General features: G+C 43.4%; 1 protein-coding gene across 4 annotated transcripts in view; it reads left to right on the forward strand.

Annotated features, from left to right (window-relative positions):
• RASA2 (RAS p21 protein activator 2) overlaps positions 1 to 7688 on the forward strand; it is a 122720-nt gene extending 115032 nt beyond the window's left edge. For 2 of the 4 annotated variants that reach the window (XM_047874667.1, XM_047874668.1), the window contains exons 21-24: positions 974 to 1182; positions 1880 to 1983; positions 2335 to 2524; positions 4907 to 7688. In XM_047874667.1, the coding sequence (XP_047730623.1) occupies positions 974 to 1182; positions 1880 to 1983; positions 2335 to 2524; positions 4907 to 4937 (534 nt within the window). In that variant the 3' untranslated portion in view covers positions 4938 to 7688. Of the gene's footprint in view, positions 1 to 973; positions 1183 to 1879; positions 1984 to 2334; positions 2525 to 4906 lie in introns of those variants that run through there. The other 2 variants (XR_007155578.1, XR_007155579.1) reach the window with 1 other exon arrangement.
• The last annotated feature ends 12239 nt before the right edge of the window (positions 7689 to 19927 follow it).

The raw sequence follows: 19927 nt of genomic DNA on the forward strand, positions 1-19927 counted from the left end.
TCTCAACTTGACATTCAAGTCTTTTTTTTTTTTTTTTTTTGACATTCAAGTCTTTAATAATATAGTCCCAACCAATCTGTGCAATCTTATCTCCTGCAACCACTCAGTATATACTGTGTACTCAAACCAGTCAGGATGATTTCCTGTTTCTCTGTATTTCCCCACTGCTTTGCCCTTACTCATACTTTTTCCTCCATCTGCATTTCCCTCCCTTTATTAGTGTTTATATGATAGAGTTCATTCTTTGGGCATGTGTGGCTTCTAAAAATTATATTCTGTGGTACTACTTAGTACCACGTAACTCAGATTGTCCTTGGAACTAACTTACTTGAAAAGTAACAATTCATGGGGTGTCTGGGTGGCTCAGTCAGTTAAGTGTCTGCCTTCTGCTCAGGTCATGATCTCGTGGCTCGTGAGTTCGACCCCTCATTGGGCTCTATGCTGAGAGCTCAGAGCCTAGAGCCTGCTTCAGATTCTGTGTCTGTCTGTCTCTCTCTCTCTCTTTCTCTCTCTGTCTCTCTCTGTCTCTCTCTGCCCCTGCCCTGCTCACACTGTCTCTCTCAAAAATAAATGAATGTTAAAAAAAAAATTATAGGGGCGCCTAGGTGGCGCAGTCAGTTAAGCGTCCGACTTCAGCCAGGTCACGATCTCGCGGTCCCAGAGTTCGAGCCCCGCGTCAGGCTCTGGGCTGATGGCTCAGAGCCTGGAGCCTGTTTCCGATTCTGTGTCTCCCTCTCTCTCTGCCCCTCTCCCGTTCATGCTCTGTCTCTCTCTGTCCCAAAAATAAATAAACGTTGAAAAAAAAATTAAAAAAAAAATTATAAATAAAAAAAAGAAAATAACAATTCATAAGCTACCTGAATAGCAGTTATCTAGCCAAGCAAACTATATTTCTTTTACATAACTTTTTCTGTTTGTACTGTGTTGGTTTTTAGACTCTGTTACTAACTTTTTATCTTAATTGCTTATGAAGATGTTCCAAGTAATACATATGGAGAAACCGCTCTATGTCCAGGCAAATAATTGTGTAGAAGCTAATGAATGGATAGACGTACTCTGCAGGGTCAGCCGATGCAATCAGAACAGGCTCAGTTTTTATCATCCCTCTGCGTATCTCAATGGAAACTGGCTCTGCTGTCTGGAGACCAGTGAAAACGCTCTGGGCTGCAAGCCATGTACTGCGTAAGTTTCTTTCTCATTAAAAAAAGCAATGTTTCAAGTGTGGTATATGGACAGAAAGAAAAATTCTGCCATAAAGTAGAAGGAAGTACTGATACATGCTTCAACATGGATGGACCTTGAAAACATGCTAAGTGAAAGAAGCCAGACACAGGCCATATACTATATGATGGCATTTGTATAGTGTATCCAGAGTAGGTAAATTTATAGACACAGAAAATAATTTAGTGGTTGTGACGGGCTAGAAGGAGGGAGATTTGGGGAGTGCTCATGGATACACTTCTTGGGGTAGTGAAAATTTTCTCCAGTGTTTGGCCCAGGTCAAAAACTTGGGGTCAGGATGGGCAATTTTAAAATAGATACACAAGCCTGAGCAAGGAAGGACTTAGCATTCTCTTTCTGATTGCATGGAACAGCCATCGTAGGTAGCTGTGTCGACCTAAGAAGTAATATATTGCTTTTGTGATGAAGCATAGGTGTTATGAAAATGATTTCTCTTTAGATTGGATTTGGATTAGAGTTGCATAATGACCAAAGCTCTCATGGCCCCATTTTATTAGATTATCAGATGAGACTAGATTGCTGAGGTTCCTTCTGCGAAGTTCTGTGGTTCTGTTTTCTAGTCTCAAGCCACCAAAAGTTTTCAGCATGTTAACAAAGTGAAAATTTTCAATGTCTTTAATTTCATTTTTTACCATAGAGGTGTCCCTGCAGACATCCAAATAGATATTGATGAAGACAGAGAAACAGAAAGAATTTATTCCCTTTTTACCCTCAGTTTACTTAAGCTGCAGAAAATGGAAGGTAATGTACAATTAAAATATTTTTATATAACCCATGATCCTTCATTACCAGTTACTGATATAATTGCTTTGGCATTGTCTTAAAATTGAAAATACCCCTAGCTTTACCAAAATATTACTTATATGAACATTTATAAACTCTCAAGTGGGCGTTTTTCATAGATACTCATGAAAGTACTGTTTTTGCATATATGTGTTGTTCGTAATTAATAAAATGAAAGTATCTGGGTTATCTGTGCATTTCCAGTGGGAAATCTTCCCAGCTTGAAAAACTTGAAAAGTTCTTATGTATTCTAAAAATTACATTTGTGGAATTTAGTTTTCTGACCAGAGATTTTACTGCTCCTTGTAGAGGCTTGTGGAACTATAGCAGTCTATCAAGGACCACAGAAAGAGCCTGATGATTATTCTAACTTTGTAATTGAGGATTCTGTAACAACCTTTAAGACAATTAAGCAAATAAAAAGCATCATAGAGAAGCTAGATGAACCTCATGAAAAGTATAGGAAGAAAAGATCAACTAGTGCAAAATATGGGAGCAAGTAAGTATTTTTAAGATACTCTAAACACATTTTTAAACATTGTTTGACCGTAAGAGACTCTTGAAAACTGAGACTAAACTGAGGGTTGATGGGGGGTGGGGCAGAGGGGAAAGTGGGGGATGGGCACTGAGGAGGGCACCTGTTGGGATGAGCACTGGGTGTTGTAGGGAAACCAATTTGACAAATTTCATATTAAAAAAATAAATAAATAAACATTGTCTGAGATTCCAACTACTACTAGGTATGTACAACTGACGTGCAGGCCTCCTGCCTACCTTCATCTTTCAGGACCCAGCTCAGAACCTTTCTCTTGTGTGTTAAGTTCCCCTGTCCACTCACACAGTGATCTTTGTCTTTGTAGTTCTGGTATTGTTTCTTTGTGTTGGTGCTGTACTTTATCACCACTTTTAATGTTAAAATTAATTATTCCATTAAATTGAATACTTAGTACTTTTTGTTTTGTTTTTACTATTCCTCTTCCTTAATATCTCTGACAGTGCCTTATACATACTAAGTACTAAAAAAAAAAACAGCTGTGAACATGCTAGAAGTATTTTATAGTTGATTCTTTGGACTCATCTCAGATGTAGGTGGATATTACCATGGATAACAACAGCAACAACTAACATTTTATTAGAAGCTTAGTCCACTGCTGAGCGCTGTATATTATGTATACAGAGTTTTATATTTTATATCGTATCACTTAGATTGTTTTTAGAATCCCCATTGATGTGGCTTAACCAAAAGGACATGTTTCTACCTCACAAATAAAGTCCTGACTTCCATGACTGGTTAGTTCAGCAACTCAGCACTGTCATCAAGGGCTATCCAGCCACCAACCCATCCTCAGCAGGATGGTTTCCGTCCTCCTCAAGCTTGTCCTCTTTTGGTCACAGATGAGTTGCAGTAGTTCACTATTTTTATATAATATCCAGAGGCAGAAAGACCTGTTTCCTTCTCACAAAGAAGAAAGAACCTTATCTAAAGTTACCCCCACCGCTTTCCCTGGGACACAGGTCTGCACAGTACCAGCACTTAGAATCAGAGTCATGTTCACACAGAGGTGAAGAGGAGAGGATGGTTCTTAGACCAGCAAATGAGTATTTGCCACACTGTACACTCTCCCACTCATCCTCGCATCAGCCATGGTTATATTCCCATTTCATAGCTAGAGACATTGAGGGTCAGGGAAGTTAAGTGCTTTGCCCAGGGTCATACAGCTGATTAGTGAGGGAGCTTTGAATCCTTGTGCCACCATTTGAAGTATTCTTTAAAAATTACATGATTATTGGGGCACCTGGCTGGCTTAGTCAGTTAAGCATCTGATGATTTCAGCTCAGGTCATAATCTCACAGTTTATGAGATCAAGGCCTGCATTGGTCTCCATGCTGAAAGTGCAGGGCCTGCTTGGGATTCATTCATTCGCATTCGCGCGTGCGCGCTCTCTCTCTCTCTCTCTCTCTCTCCCTCTCCCTCTCTCCCTCTCCCTCCCCCTCCCTCCTCCCTCCCTCCCTTCCTCTCTCCCTCTCCCTCCCTCTCCCTCTCTCTCCCTCTCTCTCTCTCCCTCTCTCGCCCTCTCTCTCCCTCCCTTCTTCGCTCCCTCCCTCTGCCTCTCCCCTGCACACATTCATTCTTTCTCAAAATAATTTTTTTTAAATAATGTGATTATTAATTACATCTTTGATTTATGAACAATAAAAACAGTTTGACAGATGTCAATGTTTTTGTTCTCCCTGGATAGAAGGCTCAGTATGTTAGAAAGGTTATCGTAACCATCCACATCCTTTTTTTGTTTGTTTTTTTAAGTAGGCTCCATGCCCCCAATGATGAGGGGCTTGAACTCACAACCCTGAGATCAAGACCTGAACCAAGATCAATAGTCAGACGCTTAACTGAATCCTGTCTTTTCTATGTTAGTGTAATTGGCTCTCTTCCAACAGTGCTAAAACAAGTTTTCTTGGAGTCCCTGGAAATTTCCATCTGAGGTCCTAGCCAATGCTTGACCACCCTTCTTAAATAGTACCTATCCCCTCCCACACACACACTGTATCTTTTCCCAGCTTTATTTTTCTCTATTAAAAAATGCCAGTCTCTCTTGTACTAAATATATTCCTTGTTTGTTTTATTTTCCCTATGCCAGAAAGTAAGCTGTGTGGGAGCAGGGTTTTGTCTATTTTGTTCACTACTGTATCCATAGCTTCTAGAATAGTGCCTTACATTTAAAAGGTGATCAGTAAATACTTGTTGAATTAATGAAATAAGCCTTGACGTGAGAGATTATCAGGGGAAAATTGTACTTAATGGATACTATGAGATAATTTGTCACTTTTTAAAGTGTTATATTTTCTGACTTTTGAAAAATGGTTTTCTTTTATTTTTTAGGGAAAATCCAATTGTAGGAAAAACATCTTAGAGTGTGACCAATTGATTCAGAAGAACTGGAAAATACTGTTTTTGTTGGAGTTTTTCAATTCATCATGTATTTTGTTCTTAGTATTTAAGAATGAACATTGGCTTCAGTGTCACCTGCATTCACGTTGTATTTAATATTTAATAATTGAAAGTAACTGGGAATCCTGGTATTGATGCATTACTAGAGAATTTGAAATTCAAGATTCCCTTCATATCTTACGTGTCAAAAGCCATGCGTCTGCAACTTGTTTTTAATAGAAAGAATCTTCCTAAAGAAGCTTTGTAACAAAAGAACTCCTCCATAGCAAGAAACCATCTCTTCTTGTAACACTCCATGTTCTGTGGACTTTCACTACCATTAGTGCCTGCTCTATACTGCCAATGTTGTGTTTTACTAGAGAATCCCAATCCATGACAATTCAGAGCTTTCCATTTAGTTCATCTAGACCCTCCCTCTTCAAAAAAGAAAAAAAAAGAGAGATTTTTCCTTTTGTCTGTTAGTCATTACAAATTAATTAGGGACTTTAGAAAACTGCCAGAGCATCCTTGAAGGTTGGTGGATCCTTTTGCCTATTTAAAGATGTAAACAGAACCCAGACAGGAGGAATCAGAGAACATATACTGTTTTGTGCATCTTGTTTACATTTGGGATGAGTGATGGCAGATGAAATACAATGAGATCACTAAATTTTTGTTGTTGTTTTAAATATCAGGTACTCATTTTCTTGATTTGAGAGTTCGAGTTAATATGACTTGTAAGGACGTCTCTTCTGAAAAAGAAGAGACAGGAAATGGTGAAAGACGGTGGTAGGAAAATCCCTTGACTTCACCCGTTACTCCGCATTATTATCATAAGGGCCACCACCAGGACACCCTCCTCCTAGTGTGAGGTTGGGAGCTAACTCGAGAACAGTCACTCGGCGCACTTTAATAATCTGGGCTGCCCCAGATTATACTTTAGATACTCTGTGGTATCTAATCTTTATGATCAGTTGAATGATCAGTGTTTAAGTCTAGAAATAGTGCTTTCCTGAAAATGTTTATATTTCATTGCTGTTTTCTTATTGCCTGCTAGCCAAAAGGAGTGTGGGCAAGCAACTGTTTTAATTCTGTTTTTCCGTAACGATTTACTTTTATCCTAAAAACCATAATTGTATATAAGCATTCGAAGCAAGTTGCTTCCTTGAAGTTAAGAGGGATACAAATTGCTTCATCAGTATTAAAAACCATGGTACTCTTATTCTGTCTTTTTAAATTTAAATCATTTTCTAAATGTGGTACCTTGAACCTTGGAGTATTTACATATTTCTGTTTAAAACTGTGACTTATCAATGTAAGTCTAGCTAGTAGTGCTTTTTTTGTTTTCCTGAGCATAAGCTAAACTTCAGGATATACTTTGCCAGTTACGTTATTGGTGAGTAGTTGTTTTTAAATTATATTATTACTAGGGAATTTTTTTAAAGACCATTGGCACACAATCAAAGTCATTCCATAAATGATTATAACTGACCAATGTATTTCTCTAAATGACTTGTTAAAATCATTTGGTTTTATTTAAGAATCAGTCCTAGTCTCCATTATGGTAGGTTTATTCCTGGCCCATTTTAAAGACAAATTTGAAAGATTCCTTTAAATTTTATGAGCTTGTATATTCCATAAATTACACTGATTTATCAATGTGAAAGAATTTAACCATTTAATAAATTTCTCATTGTTGAATTTCATTCAGATTGAAATGTCCTTTTAAGAGTCTCTGAGATGTCTACCTGAAAAGGACATGTGAGCATTGCCAATTACCACTTGTTACTCTCCAGTGGCTGTTTTAGCCCTCTGCTAGTTCTTCAAGGCAAAAGAAATATTTTTTTAATATTTCTGATATCAAATCCCCTATTATGGTGGTTTTTAAAGATTATGGCATTATCAAAGGGACCAAGGCTGTGTGTGAATACATGACTCTGAATTTGAAGGGAAGAGTTCAATCATATAGTTATTTTTTTCACAGGACACTTTTAAACACCCTGTTTGACTGGAATTAACCGGTTTGGCACAGCCTAAACAGAAGTAATGTGAAATTAAATTAATTTTCTTTAAAAGTCTTCTGAAATAAAAGACCATGTCAGTAGGATCTTAGGATAACCTAGGTACTTGCTTCCAAGGGCCTCATCCCTCTGTTGTTACTTAGGAGTACTTTGGTTTCTGCTATGTGATGTGCTTTCTCTGCCTTTTCCACACTTGAAAACTACATGGCAGCTCACTTCACCCTAAAAACCTGAAAACGCCTAGAAGGACAGAAAAGGATGATTTGGAAAAACCCTTGCCATAAATGCCAGTTCTGGTTCTTAGTTTAGCCATTTTCATCAGTTGCGATTTTGGCGATCTGTTGTTATTGTTTGTTCTGGGGTTTTTTTAGTTTGGTTTTTTTAATAGTCATTTAGTAAGATGATGGCAATAGCAAAGTTTTTTACTCCCAGGAATATTAATGTATCAAGTTGAATGATTTTATTTGCCAAAGAAGTATGTTTTAATATCACGGGTAATGGCTAAGTGTCAAAACTAGGTTTTCCCTTGTCATAAAAGAAAAGTGATGAATGATGTGGCTTTTGTTTGTTTCTGAAGCCTGATTTCATTCATAGACTCATTAGTGCCAGGTTTTAGAGAACAGACTTTTTTCTTTTTCTTTCTTTTTGCTTTTTTTTTTTTTTTTTTTTTAGTAAAAGCACCTTTAATTTGTTCTAACGGTACATCCTGTAATGACAATGCTACAAAGCCTTTTAGGTGTCCTTACAGTATGTGAAAAATACAGGACTCATTCTAGAGTTAAATTACCTGTCATGACTGGTGTTATTGGCTTCCATTTTTATTAACTTGGAAATTAATATGTTGCTAGTAAATATTGGTTTTTACAGTGTCCAGTTTGAAAATATAAGTTATCAAAACTTAATGTAGTGAATTTGTGTAACCATGTTGTATTGTTGAGAATGTATTTTTATTTAAATTTTATTTTCTTATCAAGAGTATTAATAAAAATTAAAAACTTTTGTAACTGTCGCTTGGAAATAACTCAAATAAATTACAAGAAGCCTGTCTATTCTTTGTGAGACCTCACTTTCTTACTGGTTTCAGAATTCTGCTTGTTTAAAATTATTATACCTTACCTGTTAGTAAGGGAATAGCAAATTTGAGAACTCCTCAGGAACAAAAAAGAATAAAGCAATCTGGAAAGAGCTCAGATTCTTTTCTTGCACTTAACTAGGCTGATTTTTGATGCACTATGGTCCTTAATTTGCTTATTCATTCAACAGACTTGTTTTGAGGACCTACAGAGTGGAGGCACCATGCAGGATTCCTTCATTCCCGATAGCCAGGCACGTCTGGTATACAGGAATATATTCCCCTCCTGTCTAGGTAAGTTATTTAGAGCTGATTTTTTCAGCCTATGTTAGACTTTAAAAAAAAAAAAAAAAAATTTTTTTTAATGTTTATTTCTGAGGAAAAGACAGCACGAGTGGGGGAGGGGCAGAGAGAGGGAGACACAGAATCCAAAAGAGGCTCCAGGCTCTGAGCCTGGGGCTCAAACTCATGGGCTGTGAGATCATGACCTGAGCCGAAGTTGGACACTTAACCAACTGAGCCACTCAGGTGCCCCTAGACTTTTTAAAGTATCCTGTGTTCTACTTTTCTCAAAATGTTGGCATCAGAGCTCTTCTGGTTACTCAGGTCCTACACATTGGCCTGCCCTATAGTTTGACCTTTAGTGCGGTCCGTCTGGATGTTAGGATTTGACCATGTTGTGCCATGCTGAATTCTCTAGAAAATATAAAGTAACAGCACCAAAGACCGGGTTAGTGGGTAGCTTGTGCCCACAAGGAGAGCAGCTAGGGTGTTTCCCCATTAGTGCTGCAGCAGCCCTCTTTTCATTTCTAAATGAACCTCTGTAAAATTTAGCCCCTGCGACTCCAGAAGAGTTTGAGGTTAATAAAGAGGAACAAGCAAGGTTCCAAATACCTAGGGATCCTATTTTTATTGAAATACCAGAATCCTGCTCATACTAGCTCATGTATTAGAACTTATCAGAAACATCAGTGACTTCAAGTTATAGTCTGTGATATGAACAACTAGTTCTTTGACGAGAAAGGCTGTCCTACTTTTCCCTTTCCAAATTTCAGGATTCCAAAAGAGGAAATACCTGTAAATAGAGGTCAAGTAGGGCCCCTTCATGTGTACACCAGAATACGAAGGCGTGGCTAGCACTTCTGGGTTCTGATTGCCGATAGCACTACTCCCATGTCCGTGGCCTTCAGAGAACAGCCTTTCTTGCTACACATGACATGCTTCAAAATCAACTAACCACTCTTCAGAGATTTTTGGTCTTGATTCCTCATAGGCATACTTACCTGACTTACCTGAGGTTTGGTCTTTGGTGGCCAAAAGTCCTGTCATTTTGCCATTTGACTTCTTTGCTTGGTGACCTCATTTGCACCATATTTTAAGCTTATGCCTGTATTTTGTGTTAACAGCCAAAATGGTATAACCTGTTTAAGTCCTATCAAGATTTGTTTTCTGCTTTGTATTTCAAATCCACTTTGTTTTATACCACCTTTGTGCTTTCTTTGTGTTGATCTACTTTTTGACATGGTGTTTAGTCCTTAGATATATCAAGTTTTTGCTCCTCAAGGAAGAGTTCTTTTGGCTGTAGTGAACAACATTGTTTTCCAAATGTAGCATATTCCTTATCTGAGAACTGAGAAAGCCACACTGCCTGTTAAAGAAGCACCCTTCATTTTAGATGGATTCTCAATGCAGGATGGGTTATCAATGACCCCTAGAGAAGCATAATGGGAATCTCTCAGAGGAGACAGAGGAGAGGGCTCAGGGGAAGGAAGGCACATAGTTCGAAAAGGCATAGTCATTGTTAAAATTTTACACTTGAAAATATAAACACACATCTAGTTTTATAATTCACACTACCAAAAAAGCTCAACATTACTGATCATTACTGATACTGATGGAAAGGTGGGACCGTACTTCTCACTTGGAGGCCCTTGTCAGTATGGAACTTGAGATATTTGTGTTAATGTGGGGCATGGTTTTAAAGTTTGGGAAACACTGGAATGTGGGCTAAATTCCAAATCCTGAGCCTGAGGCTCAGTCCTAAATTCTACATCAAAATATGTGTGAGGAGTGAGGATACTGCCACATCACTGCTTCCTTGGAGCTTATACTCCACGGAGAGAAGGACGACCTATGAAGTTACAAATATTGGATGGTAGTAAGTATTCCAGAACAAAGCCAGGAAAGGACACAGGGAGTGCCACACATGGGACTGGAAGGTGCAGGCATACCCTTTGAAACTGGGTAGTCAGGGCAGGCTTCACTAGGAAGGAGGTATTTCAACGAAGAGGTGAGGAAAGGCAGTCCCAAGGATGTCTGGAAAAAGATCCTCACAGGCAGAAGAAATAAAATGCATGGTGTGCTCAAAGACAGCAAGGACGTTAGTGTGGCCAGAGCACAAAGAATGAGGGGAATGGTAGGAGCCAGGTCCTGGGGGGTTTTGAGCCTAGTTGAGAGAGGTCTCAAGGAAGGCACAGGAGGAAGTAGGAGACCCAGTCAGCTGATACGCTGATCCGGTGAGGGATCATGGCAGCTGGGTCCTCGGGGTGATAGCATGGAGTGTATGAGGAATGATTAAAGTCCGGGTATAGTTGAAGCAGAATCCATAGGATTTGTAGCCAGATGGACTATGGGGGAAAGGAGGGAGTCTAATCAACTGGAAGAAAGGAAGGTTTATTTACTGAGATACAGGTTTGTACTTAGATAAAGCATATGATATCCATGGTAATGATTCCTAGAAAAGATTCATTTAAATCAATAAGTACCAGCATATATCATATCTAGTCTTATACATTTATCATATCTTCCTCAGTAGACTATAAATGATTCTGAGGGTAAAGAGGGACTTTATTGTAACCCCACAGCTCCTCGCCCTTAACTGAGGAGACTTAATGCATATTCCGTGAATGAATGACACACTGGGACTAATGATGGAGCACCAATGCCTTGGTTGAAAATCACGACTCAACTGGAAACTACCTTTATGGTCTTGGTCAGACAACCTCTTTAGGTTTTGGTTCCCCTCTACATGTACAATTCCTAAGTTTTTATTTTCAAGAACAAAGTGCCCGGCCCTTGCTATGCACTAAGCACTCTGCTAAACTCAGGAGCCCTAAGATGATGCCTTCAAGTTGCTCATGGTCAAGCTAGAGACAGGACCAGAGTGACCTGAGGATTCTTCTACAATTTCAGTACCCAGACAACCCCCAAGGGCCTTCCCACTGGCCCCTCCCCAACAGTTTCACTAGATGATTCAATTCCTTCAGATCTTTCCTGACAGAATGTGACTGGCATTTCCCCAAGGCTCCATGACTGAGGACCAATTTAGCAGCAGGGACAGACCCTATAGACTGCATTATAATTGTCTTCCTGTCATCATTTAATAGAGTCCTGATTGTTAATGAAGTCACTGATGTATAAATAAAACACTGATTTACAAGCTTCCTGGTGTAGGAAAAGAGCCCAGCACTCATTCTGCCAAAGTGTTAAATTAATTAAAGAGGCGATTAGATGGAGGTGGCTTTAGATGTCATGGCTGCCTTTGTAATCAAACCAAAATCTAAGCCTATAAATGCCTCAGAGTTACAAAATCAAAACCTAAGGAAAGCAGTCCCAAACAGCCACTAGGCTTTAAGCCGTAGCCAGCCAATCATTCCTTTTCCTAACTTCCGCACCTTCTCTGTGTCACTCCCCAGGCTTCTGTAGGAAGAGAGCTCCTAGCTACTTCCGGTTTGGTGCTGTCTGATTGGAATTGATTTTTGCTCAAATAAACTCTTAACATGTTTCATATGCTGCAGTTTGTCTTTTAACAATTTTTAGACAAAAAGCGGCCTTAAAAGAGCAAAGCTGGCACTGACTTGCCAAGGTGATTTATTTGGATTCAAACAAGGAGGAGAAGGGACTGACCCTCGCATTTTAATGTCACAGAGGACAACATTTTGGATGATAATCAGCCCTTCTAGTGACTAAAGAAGATGAGGCACAGATTCAGGCATTCTCCCCCTCCCCCCCTTCACCCCCCCCCCCCACTGGCTTTACTTCTTAGAGCAAGCCCGGCCCCCTGCCCCCCACCCCACCCTACTCCACACTTTTTTTTTTTTCAATATATGAAGTTTATTGTCATACTGGTTTCCATACAACACCCAGTGCTCATCCCAAAAGGTGCCCTCCTCAATACTCATCACCCACCCTCCCCTCCCTCCCACCCCCCATCAGCCCTCAGTTTGTTCTCAGTTTTTAAGAGTCTCTTATGCTTTGGCTCTCTTCCACTCTAACCTCTTTTTTTTTTTTTTCTTCCCCTCCCCCATGGGTTTCTGTTAAGTTTCTCAGGATCCACCTAAGAGTGAAACCATATGGTATCTGTCTTTCTCTGTATGGCTTATTTCACTTAGCATCACACTCTCCAGTTCCATCCATGTTGCTACAAAGGGCCATAGTTCATTCTTTCTCTTTGCCACTCCATTGTGTATATAAACCACAATTTCTTTATCCACTCATCAGTTGATGGACATTTAGGCTCTTTCCATAATTTGGCTATTGTTGAGAGTGCTGCTATAAACGTTGGGGTACAAGTGCCCCTCTGCATCAGTACTCCTGTATCCCTTGGGTAAATTCCTAGCAGTGCTATTGCTGGATCATAGGATAGGTCTATTTTTAATTTTTTGAGGAACCTCCACACTGTTTTCCAGAGTGGCTGCACTAGTTTGCATTCCCACCAACTGTGCAAGAGGGTTCCCGTTTCTCCACATCCTCTCCAGCATCTATAGTCTCCTGATTTGTTCATTTTGGCCACTCTGACTGACATGAGGTGATATCTGAGTGTGGTTTTGATTTGTATTTCCCTGATGAGGAGCGATGTTGAGCATCTTTTCATGTGCCTGTTGGCCATCCGGATGTCTTCTTTAGAGAAGTGTCGATTCCTGTTTTCTGCCCATTTCGTCACTGGATTATTTGTTTTTCGGGTGTGGAGTTTGGTGAGCTCTTTATAGATTTTGGATACTAGTCCTTTGTCCGATATGTCATCTGCAAATATCTTTTCCCATTCCGTTGGTTGCCTTTTAGTTTTGTTGGTTGTTTCCTTTGCTGTGCAGAAGCTTTTTATCCCAGTAGTTCATTTTTGCTTTTAATTCCCTTGCCTTTGGGGATGTGTCAAGTAAGAAATTGCTACGGCTGAGGTCAGAGAGGTCTTTTCCTGCTTTCTCCTCTAGGGTTTTGATGGTTTCCTGTCTCACATTCAGGTCCTTTATCCATTTTGAGTTTATTTTTGTGAATGGTGTGAGAAAGTGGTCTAGTTTCAATCTTCTGCACGTTGCTGTCCAGTTCTCCCAGCACCATTTGTTAAAGAGACTGTCTTTTTTCCATTGGATATTCTTTCCTGCTTTGTCAAAGATTAGTTGGCCATACTTTTGTAGGTCCAGTTCTGGAGTCTCTATTCTATTCCATTGGTCTATGTGTCTGTTTTGGTGCCAATACCATGCTGTCTTGATGATGACAGCTTTGTAGTAGAGGCTAAAGTCTGGGATTGTGATGCCTCCTGCTTTGGTCTTCTTCAAAATTACTTGGGCTATTCGGGGCCTTTTGTGGTTCCATATGAATTTTAGGATGGCTTGTTCTAGTTTCGAGAAGAATGCTGGTGCAATTTTGATTGGGATTGCATTGAATGTGTAGATAGCTTTGGGTAGTATTGACATTTTGACAATATTTATTCTTCCAATCCATGAGCACAGAATGTTTTTCCATTTCTTTATATCTTCTTCAATTTCCTTCATGAGCTTTCTATAGTTTTCAGCATACTCCACACTTTATTTCTGAGGAACATGGAGGAAATTAAAACCCGCAGCCAGTAATGGTGTAATCATCATTTTGGAACTCAGTTGGCACTTGGTGGTGGTGGTTTAAAAGAAAATAACTAAAAGTGCTGAATTCCAAAACCATACATGGCGAGAAAATGAAGCAAATCATTCACTGTCTGACTTTCACAATTAACTGCCCTATTGTATTTGGAAATTTTCGCTTTAACATTTTAATTTGACATTAATATTTTATTTAAATGCTTATGGAAAGAAAAAAGACTTGCTCAGTTTAAGAGGTGGAAATGCTTAAATTAACCACTGTTTGAAAGTCTTTTATCGCCATATTGAGAAATCTATGAAAACCATTACAAACAGACGACAAAAATGTAGTATGGAAATAGTCTTATACCCCGCATGTCTTAAATTCTACGCAGCAGTAAGTGAAAGTGCCAAAATTCAGTTAACTTGTTTCTCAGCCATCCTAGCAAATGTGTGGGGGCAGGGGTGGGATGGAGATTCCAGTTTCCGGTAACAGTTCAAGCGGTGTTTTCTCAAACTCAGACCCAATTTTCTTGCAGTTTCCTGCAATTCCAATTCAACCAGCCCCATGGGGTGGGGGATAGGGGAAGAGTGTGTCTCTTAGTCTTCTCTGCACTAGAACCCTTCACTCATCATTGTAAGGAGACAGAATGGACTTGGGGGAGGGGCCTCCCCCGTGCAGGGACCTCAAAGAGCCACAGAGAAACCCTCCTTTCCTCAGACCTCCTTCCTCAGCAGAGTAAAGGTGGCTACAGGGCTCTGTGCTGGTTGGACTGGCCTTTACTGGGCTACCGGAACCTGTGCCGGCCTCCCACCCGTGGGGCTTCAGCAACAAGAGAGACCTCCACACACCCATGGAAGAGAGGCGGGCAGCTGCTAGGCCTGGGGAACAGATATCCAGAGGGCTCCCTGAAGCAGAGAGGTCAGACCCCTGGGCCAGGCCCTGGTGGGCAGAACCACACAGGAAGGCGCACCGGCTGACACAGCGGCCCCTTGCTAGCACGAAATTTCTTCCTGTGCTGAGTCAAAAACTCCCCTGCAGTCCCTGCCTGCCCCTCAGGTTCTTCCTCTGTCCTCCCACCAGCCCTCTGCCCCCCGGATTCCACCTCTTAAAGCCACTCACTTGCTTCCAAAACAATCCTGAACTGGGGCAGGAAGGGCTCTAGAGATCGCCACCGCAGCGTGGCTTCCAGTGTGGATGCCCCGGGTGGGGGAGGGTTGCCAGATTTAGAAAATAAATATAGCTGGTGAGACAGGATCAAGGCACTGGTATAGTGAGTTCTCTCTTGCTCTGGGGGTGTCTGCAACTGCAGGATGTCAGAGAAGACAGTGGGATTCTTTACTGATGTTCATCTACGCACCTCCACCTAGACACTCCAAGCAGCCCCCCCCCACCCCCGTTGCTACCTTCCGCAGTCGAGTCAGCTCCCAGAAGCCCTCCTCTTTCCTCCGGCCCCCTTGGTGACTGGCTCCCTGGCTGGGGATGGACGACTGGATATCAGCTTGAGATTTCAGCCTGCTCCATACCTTCTTAGAACCCAGGATAGGGTCGTGCTGAAGGCTCCAGACCCCAACAACGTCAGCACTGTTTTCCCAGGCTCTGAGCTCCATGTGGAATGTGCCATGGTTGGCAGCTCCCATCAGCCCTTACAGCTATGGGTGGACAAGTGTGTGACCAACCCCCACCAGGATCTACACTGCAGTCTCATCAGGCATCGTGGATGCCTGGCAGATGGCAAGGACACTGTTCCCACTTCCTGCCCTGAGAAGTCCCCTAGAGATCGAAGCTCTCCTTCCAGGCTTTCAGCTTTACTGATGGCTCCTAATGACGCCTCTGTTCACTACTGGATGCTGGTCCAGGACCCAAAAGTACCATCTGATGCTATCAAGGAGGCCTGTTCCTTCCACAGGGATGCAAACCGGTGGGAACTTCTGGAAGATGCTTCCTTAAGCAGTACGTGTGACTGTTGTGAGTTACCTGCCTGGCCTCCTGCTTGCCCATGGAAGAGCCCTAGTAGCCTCTGGGAGGGTCCCTGAGGAGGCTTCCAACCAGGTGACAGAAGACAGATTGCCTTGTCCTGTGAGATGAGTCAGGCCTCTGACTCCAGGAAGCCTCCCCAGCTCACTGATGCTGATGACCTTGACCCGGCTCATGGTGGTGTTGATTGTTGATGTCCACTTTGGGCATGGGCTTCTGCATCTTCACCCACTGCAGCTGGCTCAGGGCACAGAGCCTTGCAGTACATCCAGCTCCAGGCCCAGGAAGCAGAATCTAAGGAATCCCTAGCACCTACCAGAGTTTTCCAATAAAGAGATGTGTACCAAGAAAAATTAAAAGAAGAAAATATAGAACACCCAAGTAATTTTGGATTTCAAAGAAACAGCAAATAGGTTTACAAGTAAGGATGCTCCAGGCAGATTTCTGTGTTTTATCTAACAACCCGACTTTTTCCAGACGCAGAGGACAGTCCCACGGGAAGAAGTGCTCTTCCCTCAGCCAGCGCTTGGGGTGAAGGGTTCAGAAGGATAGAACACAGAAGGTGCCCACCAGGGAGGTGTCCTGTGAACTATAACCAGCAGGGTCTTAACACTTTGCTTTTAAGGAACTTATCTTCAAGCGTCAGAAAAGACCTTAGCCTGCAGATGGCTCAAGACACCAAGCAGGCCAGGCTGGGCCCGTCCTCCCTCTGAGCCTTCTCCTGCCCACCAGCCCCTCCTCCCTCCCACCAGCAGGGCCTCTACCCCAGCTCCCTTCCTCCTGGCCAAGCCTCTGTAAGGCCTTCGCCTCTGTCAGTGCCTCCTCAGATGGAGGAACATGGGGAATCCAGGCTGCGTGGACATATCTCAGGGGTCCTGGCTCCATTCCCTGCCATCGTGTCCCCTTGAGTGGAGTCCCCCGCAGACACCTGTCTACACTACCTCTATACATTGGAGACAAAGGCCACCACTTTCCTCCTGGGGCTCTGTGGGGCCAAAAGTGTGTGGTTAAGAATGGCACCTGTAGGGGTGGTTACTCTTCTTGAGGTCCCTAAATCTGAGTCGGTCAAGGGGCCACCTACTCTTGCTTTCTGTCCTCTCCCCTTTGGAACATAATGGATAAGGAATGGGTGCATCGTGAGGCACCAGATTGGCTGAGGGCCCCTTTAAATCCCTTTAACAGAAAGGATTACCTGTGTGGGGTACACCAGAATTAGTCCCACTTCAGAGTAGGAGAATGGCCCCCTCCGTTCCTTCCAGTCCAGGGACACTCTCTGAATCGTTTCACATTCTAAGAATTATCTTTTCAGAGGCCTTCTACACTTCTACAGTTTTTCAAATTTCCATGTCACCTGAACTTTCATGGCCCAGGGGCAGAGAGCCCAGGCCACCCTCTAGCCTCACCTGGCCCTGCCTCGGTGCACACTACCCCACCCCCACCCCAGCATATAGCTGGAGCTCCAGATTGCCAGCTGGAGGGCTAGACTCTGGTGCTAGACAAGGGGCTCAAAGTGGATCACACTTCTAGAAGTGGGGACGAGGATGGGGGGCATTGATCCGCATTTTATGAGCACTCTCCCATAATCCTCGTAACCGTCCTGACATCAAGGGAGAAACTGCTGCTGCTTAGAGAGGCCAAGAGACTGTCCCAGGGAGGAGGGTATGGCCCCAGAACTGTTCCACTTGTCAGACCAGCAGGTGGAAGCCAGGGCAAGGCTTCAAAGAGCTTGAAAGCAGGCTGGTGATTGTGTCAGTGCTGGCAAGTCCCAGGTCCCACCCAGAATAAGGGACCAAGTCGCAGGGTGCAGCCAGGCTCACTGACCAGCCTCCAAAGGGGAGGGGCCCAGAGAGATCATCAAGGACCAAGAATTGGAAAGCTGGAGAGAGAAACCGGAAGTGGCAAGGGTAGACCCCCGGGGAGGTCTGACACCAGACAGTCCAGGAGTGTTTTCGTCTGAGGTCCAAAAGGGCCCAGAGTCGGGGGGGGGGGGGGGGGGGGGAGGGAGGAGGGGGGGAATGAGGGCAATGTGGAGGACAGTCACAGTAAGGAAGGCCTATTAGATGTCCGTGGCCAGGGGCCTGGGCCAGAACTCAGAGAAACAGGAGAGCCAAGGTGGCAGCACCAGGACCTGGGGCCCCTAGGTCAGCCCTGTGAGTACCCTGGGAGCCGCACAATGCCTCATTTCCTAGGCCCAGCCACAGGGCATTGTGCTGGGATGCGGCCTGAGTCACCTCTGCTCTCAAGCTGGGACTTCCCACCTCCCCCTTCATTTCCCCACACTCTTGTCTGCTCAGCTACTGAGGGTGGTGGCTGCCTCACAGACTGCTTGCCCCCTTCCAGGCCCAGGTCTCAGGTTCACTGGGCTCCCCCAACATGACACTTGTTCCCAAGGGCTGCCTTCCTCCAGGCCTGTGGACACCCTCTCAGGCAGCCAAGATGGACTGGGGTCCCAGGTTCAGGCCTCAGGCTCCCTCCTCTCTTTGGCTCCGTCCCTTCTCCGTCTAGGCTCAGACACCCTGAACTTCAGACAGCCACGGAGAATCCAGAATAAACCTCTCCAGAGTCGTCTCCACAGAGTGACCAAATCCGGGTACCTTCCAGAAAGTTGTCAGGGGCCAGGCAGACTCACTCCTGAGACAATTCCCCTTTCTCCAGGCCTGGGAACCAGTAAAGTGGCCTTTCTTATGCCTCCCAACGTAACCCACACCCCTGGGGGAGGATCTCCTCTCAGGCTGCTACAAGTCAGTTCCCCAGCTGTGAATTAACATTTTGGGGAGAAAGAGAAGTATTAGACTAGTGCTTCTCAAAGTGAGATCTCAGGAGCGGCAGCAGCACCTGGGAACTTGACAGAAATACAAATGCTTAGGCCCCTGACCGCGTCACAGTTCTGAGGGGGGATGGTGGGGGGGGGGCAGCCATCTGGTCAGTGTGCCCTGCAGGGGATTCTCACAGTCACTCAAGTTGGAGAGTACCTGCTTTAGCCACTGGTGAGCAGGTCTGCGAGGGTGTTGGTGGTTGTTCTCCCTGACACCGCGGAAGAGGGGAGACCAGCCTCCATGTCCAGGGGGAGGAGGAGATTCCTGGAAGCACCAGGCCGGGTCACCCCCCAAAGCCCTTCTGACTTACCCTAGGTGTTAACACTGGGGGGAAAGCCTGAAGCTGCATCAAAGTGGTGCAGAGCCATCTAAGATAAAAAATGAAAGTTCCCCAAATATTATCCTTGGGAGTACTTAGGAAGGCTCTACTGTGGTGCCTTTTACCCAAATATTGTGAGTCACAATAACTGTGTTTATCTTCTTTTTCCTTCAACAAATAAGGAAACATCTGTGGGGGTGTGGATATTTATTTATTTTTGGATGAGCATCGTGACGCTGGAAATATTTCGTTCAGGATTATAGAACCCTGGGGCTAAAGCACTGCCCCTGAGGAGGAGCGAGGAATTAATTGGTAAATAATGTAGATCTTCCCTTTTAATTAAGAAGACCTCAATGTGTCATTCTTTGTTTTTAGGTGACATCTGGCTTTCAGGCATCTGGCTTCTCAATAAAACGTTAGGTCAGACCAGTGGGAAGGGAAAGGCAGTCCTTAGCAGAGGGCGCCTGGCCCAACAATCTCTAATTAAATTGCCTCATCTGTGCCTCAGTTTCCCCCTGTTTCTCTGCCTTGTGGAGGAGCTAAGAAGCCAGATGCAGTGGCAGACTTAGGCCTTTGATCTCTTGGAGCCAGGCCCTTGGGAGGGGTACTTAAGCGTAGGTCCTTACAGCGGTCCCCATAAATGTTCTGCCTAAAAATCCTACCGAGCTCCATGGCTCCTGCACTAAATGTAAGGGGACAAGGCGTGCTTTGTATCCTGTGACAATAGAGCCCAAAGAAGAACAGCCCTGTTAAAAACCTAATCCAAGAGTCTGACCCAAAAGCAAGGTGTATCCCCTGACTCTATGTTCTTCAGAAAAAGGCTGGACACAACCAGCATTTAGAGAGAATACTGTTGTTGTTGGTTTTTTTTTAGTTGTATTGAAAGAAACAAAAACATATATCCACACACAAACTTGCAAGGAAGGCTCATAGCAG

The sequence above is a fragment of the Prionailurus viverrinus genome, chromosome C2 (assembly GCF_022837055.1).
Source record: "Prionailurus viverrinus isolate Anna chromosome C2, UM_Priviv_1.0, whole genome shotgun sequence".
Taxonomy (NCBI): Eukaryota; Metazoa; Chordata; class Mammalia; order Carnivora; family Felidae; genus Prionailurus; species Prionailurus viverrinus.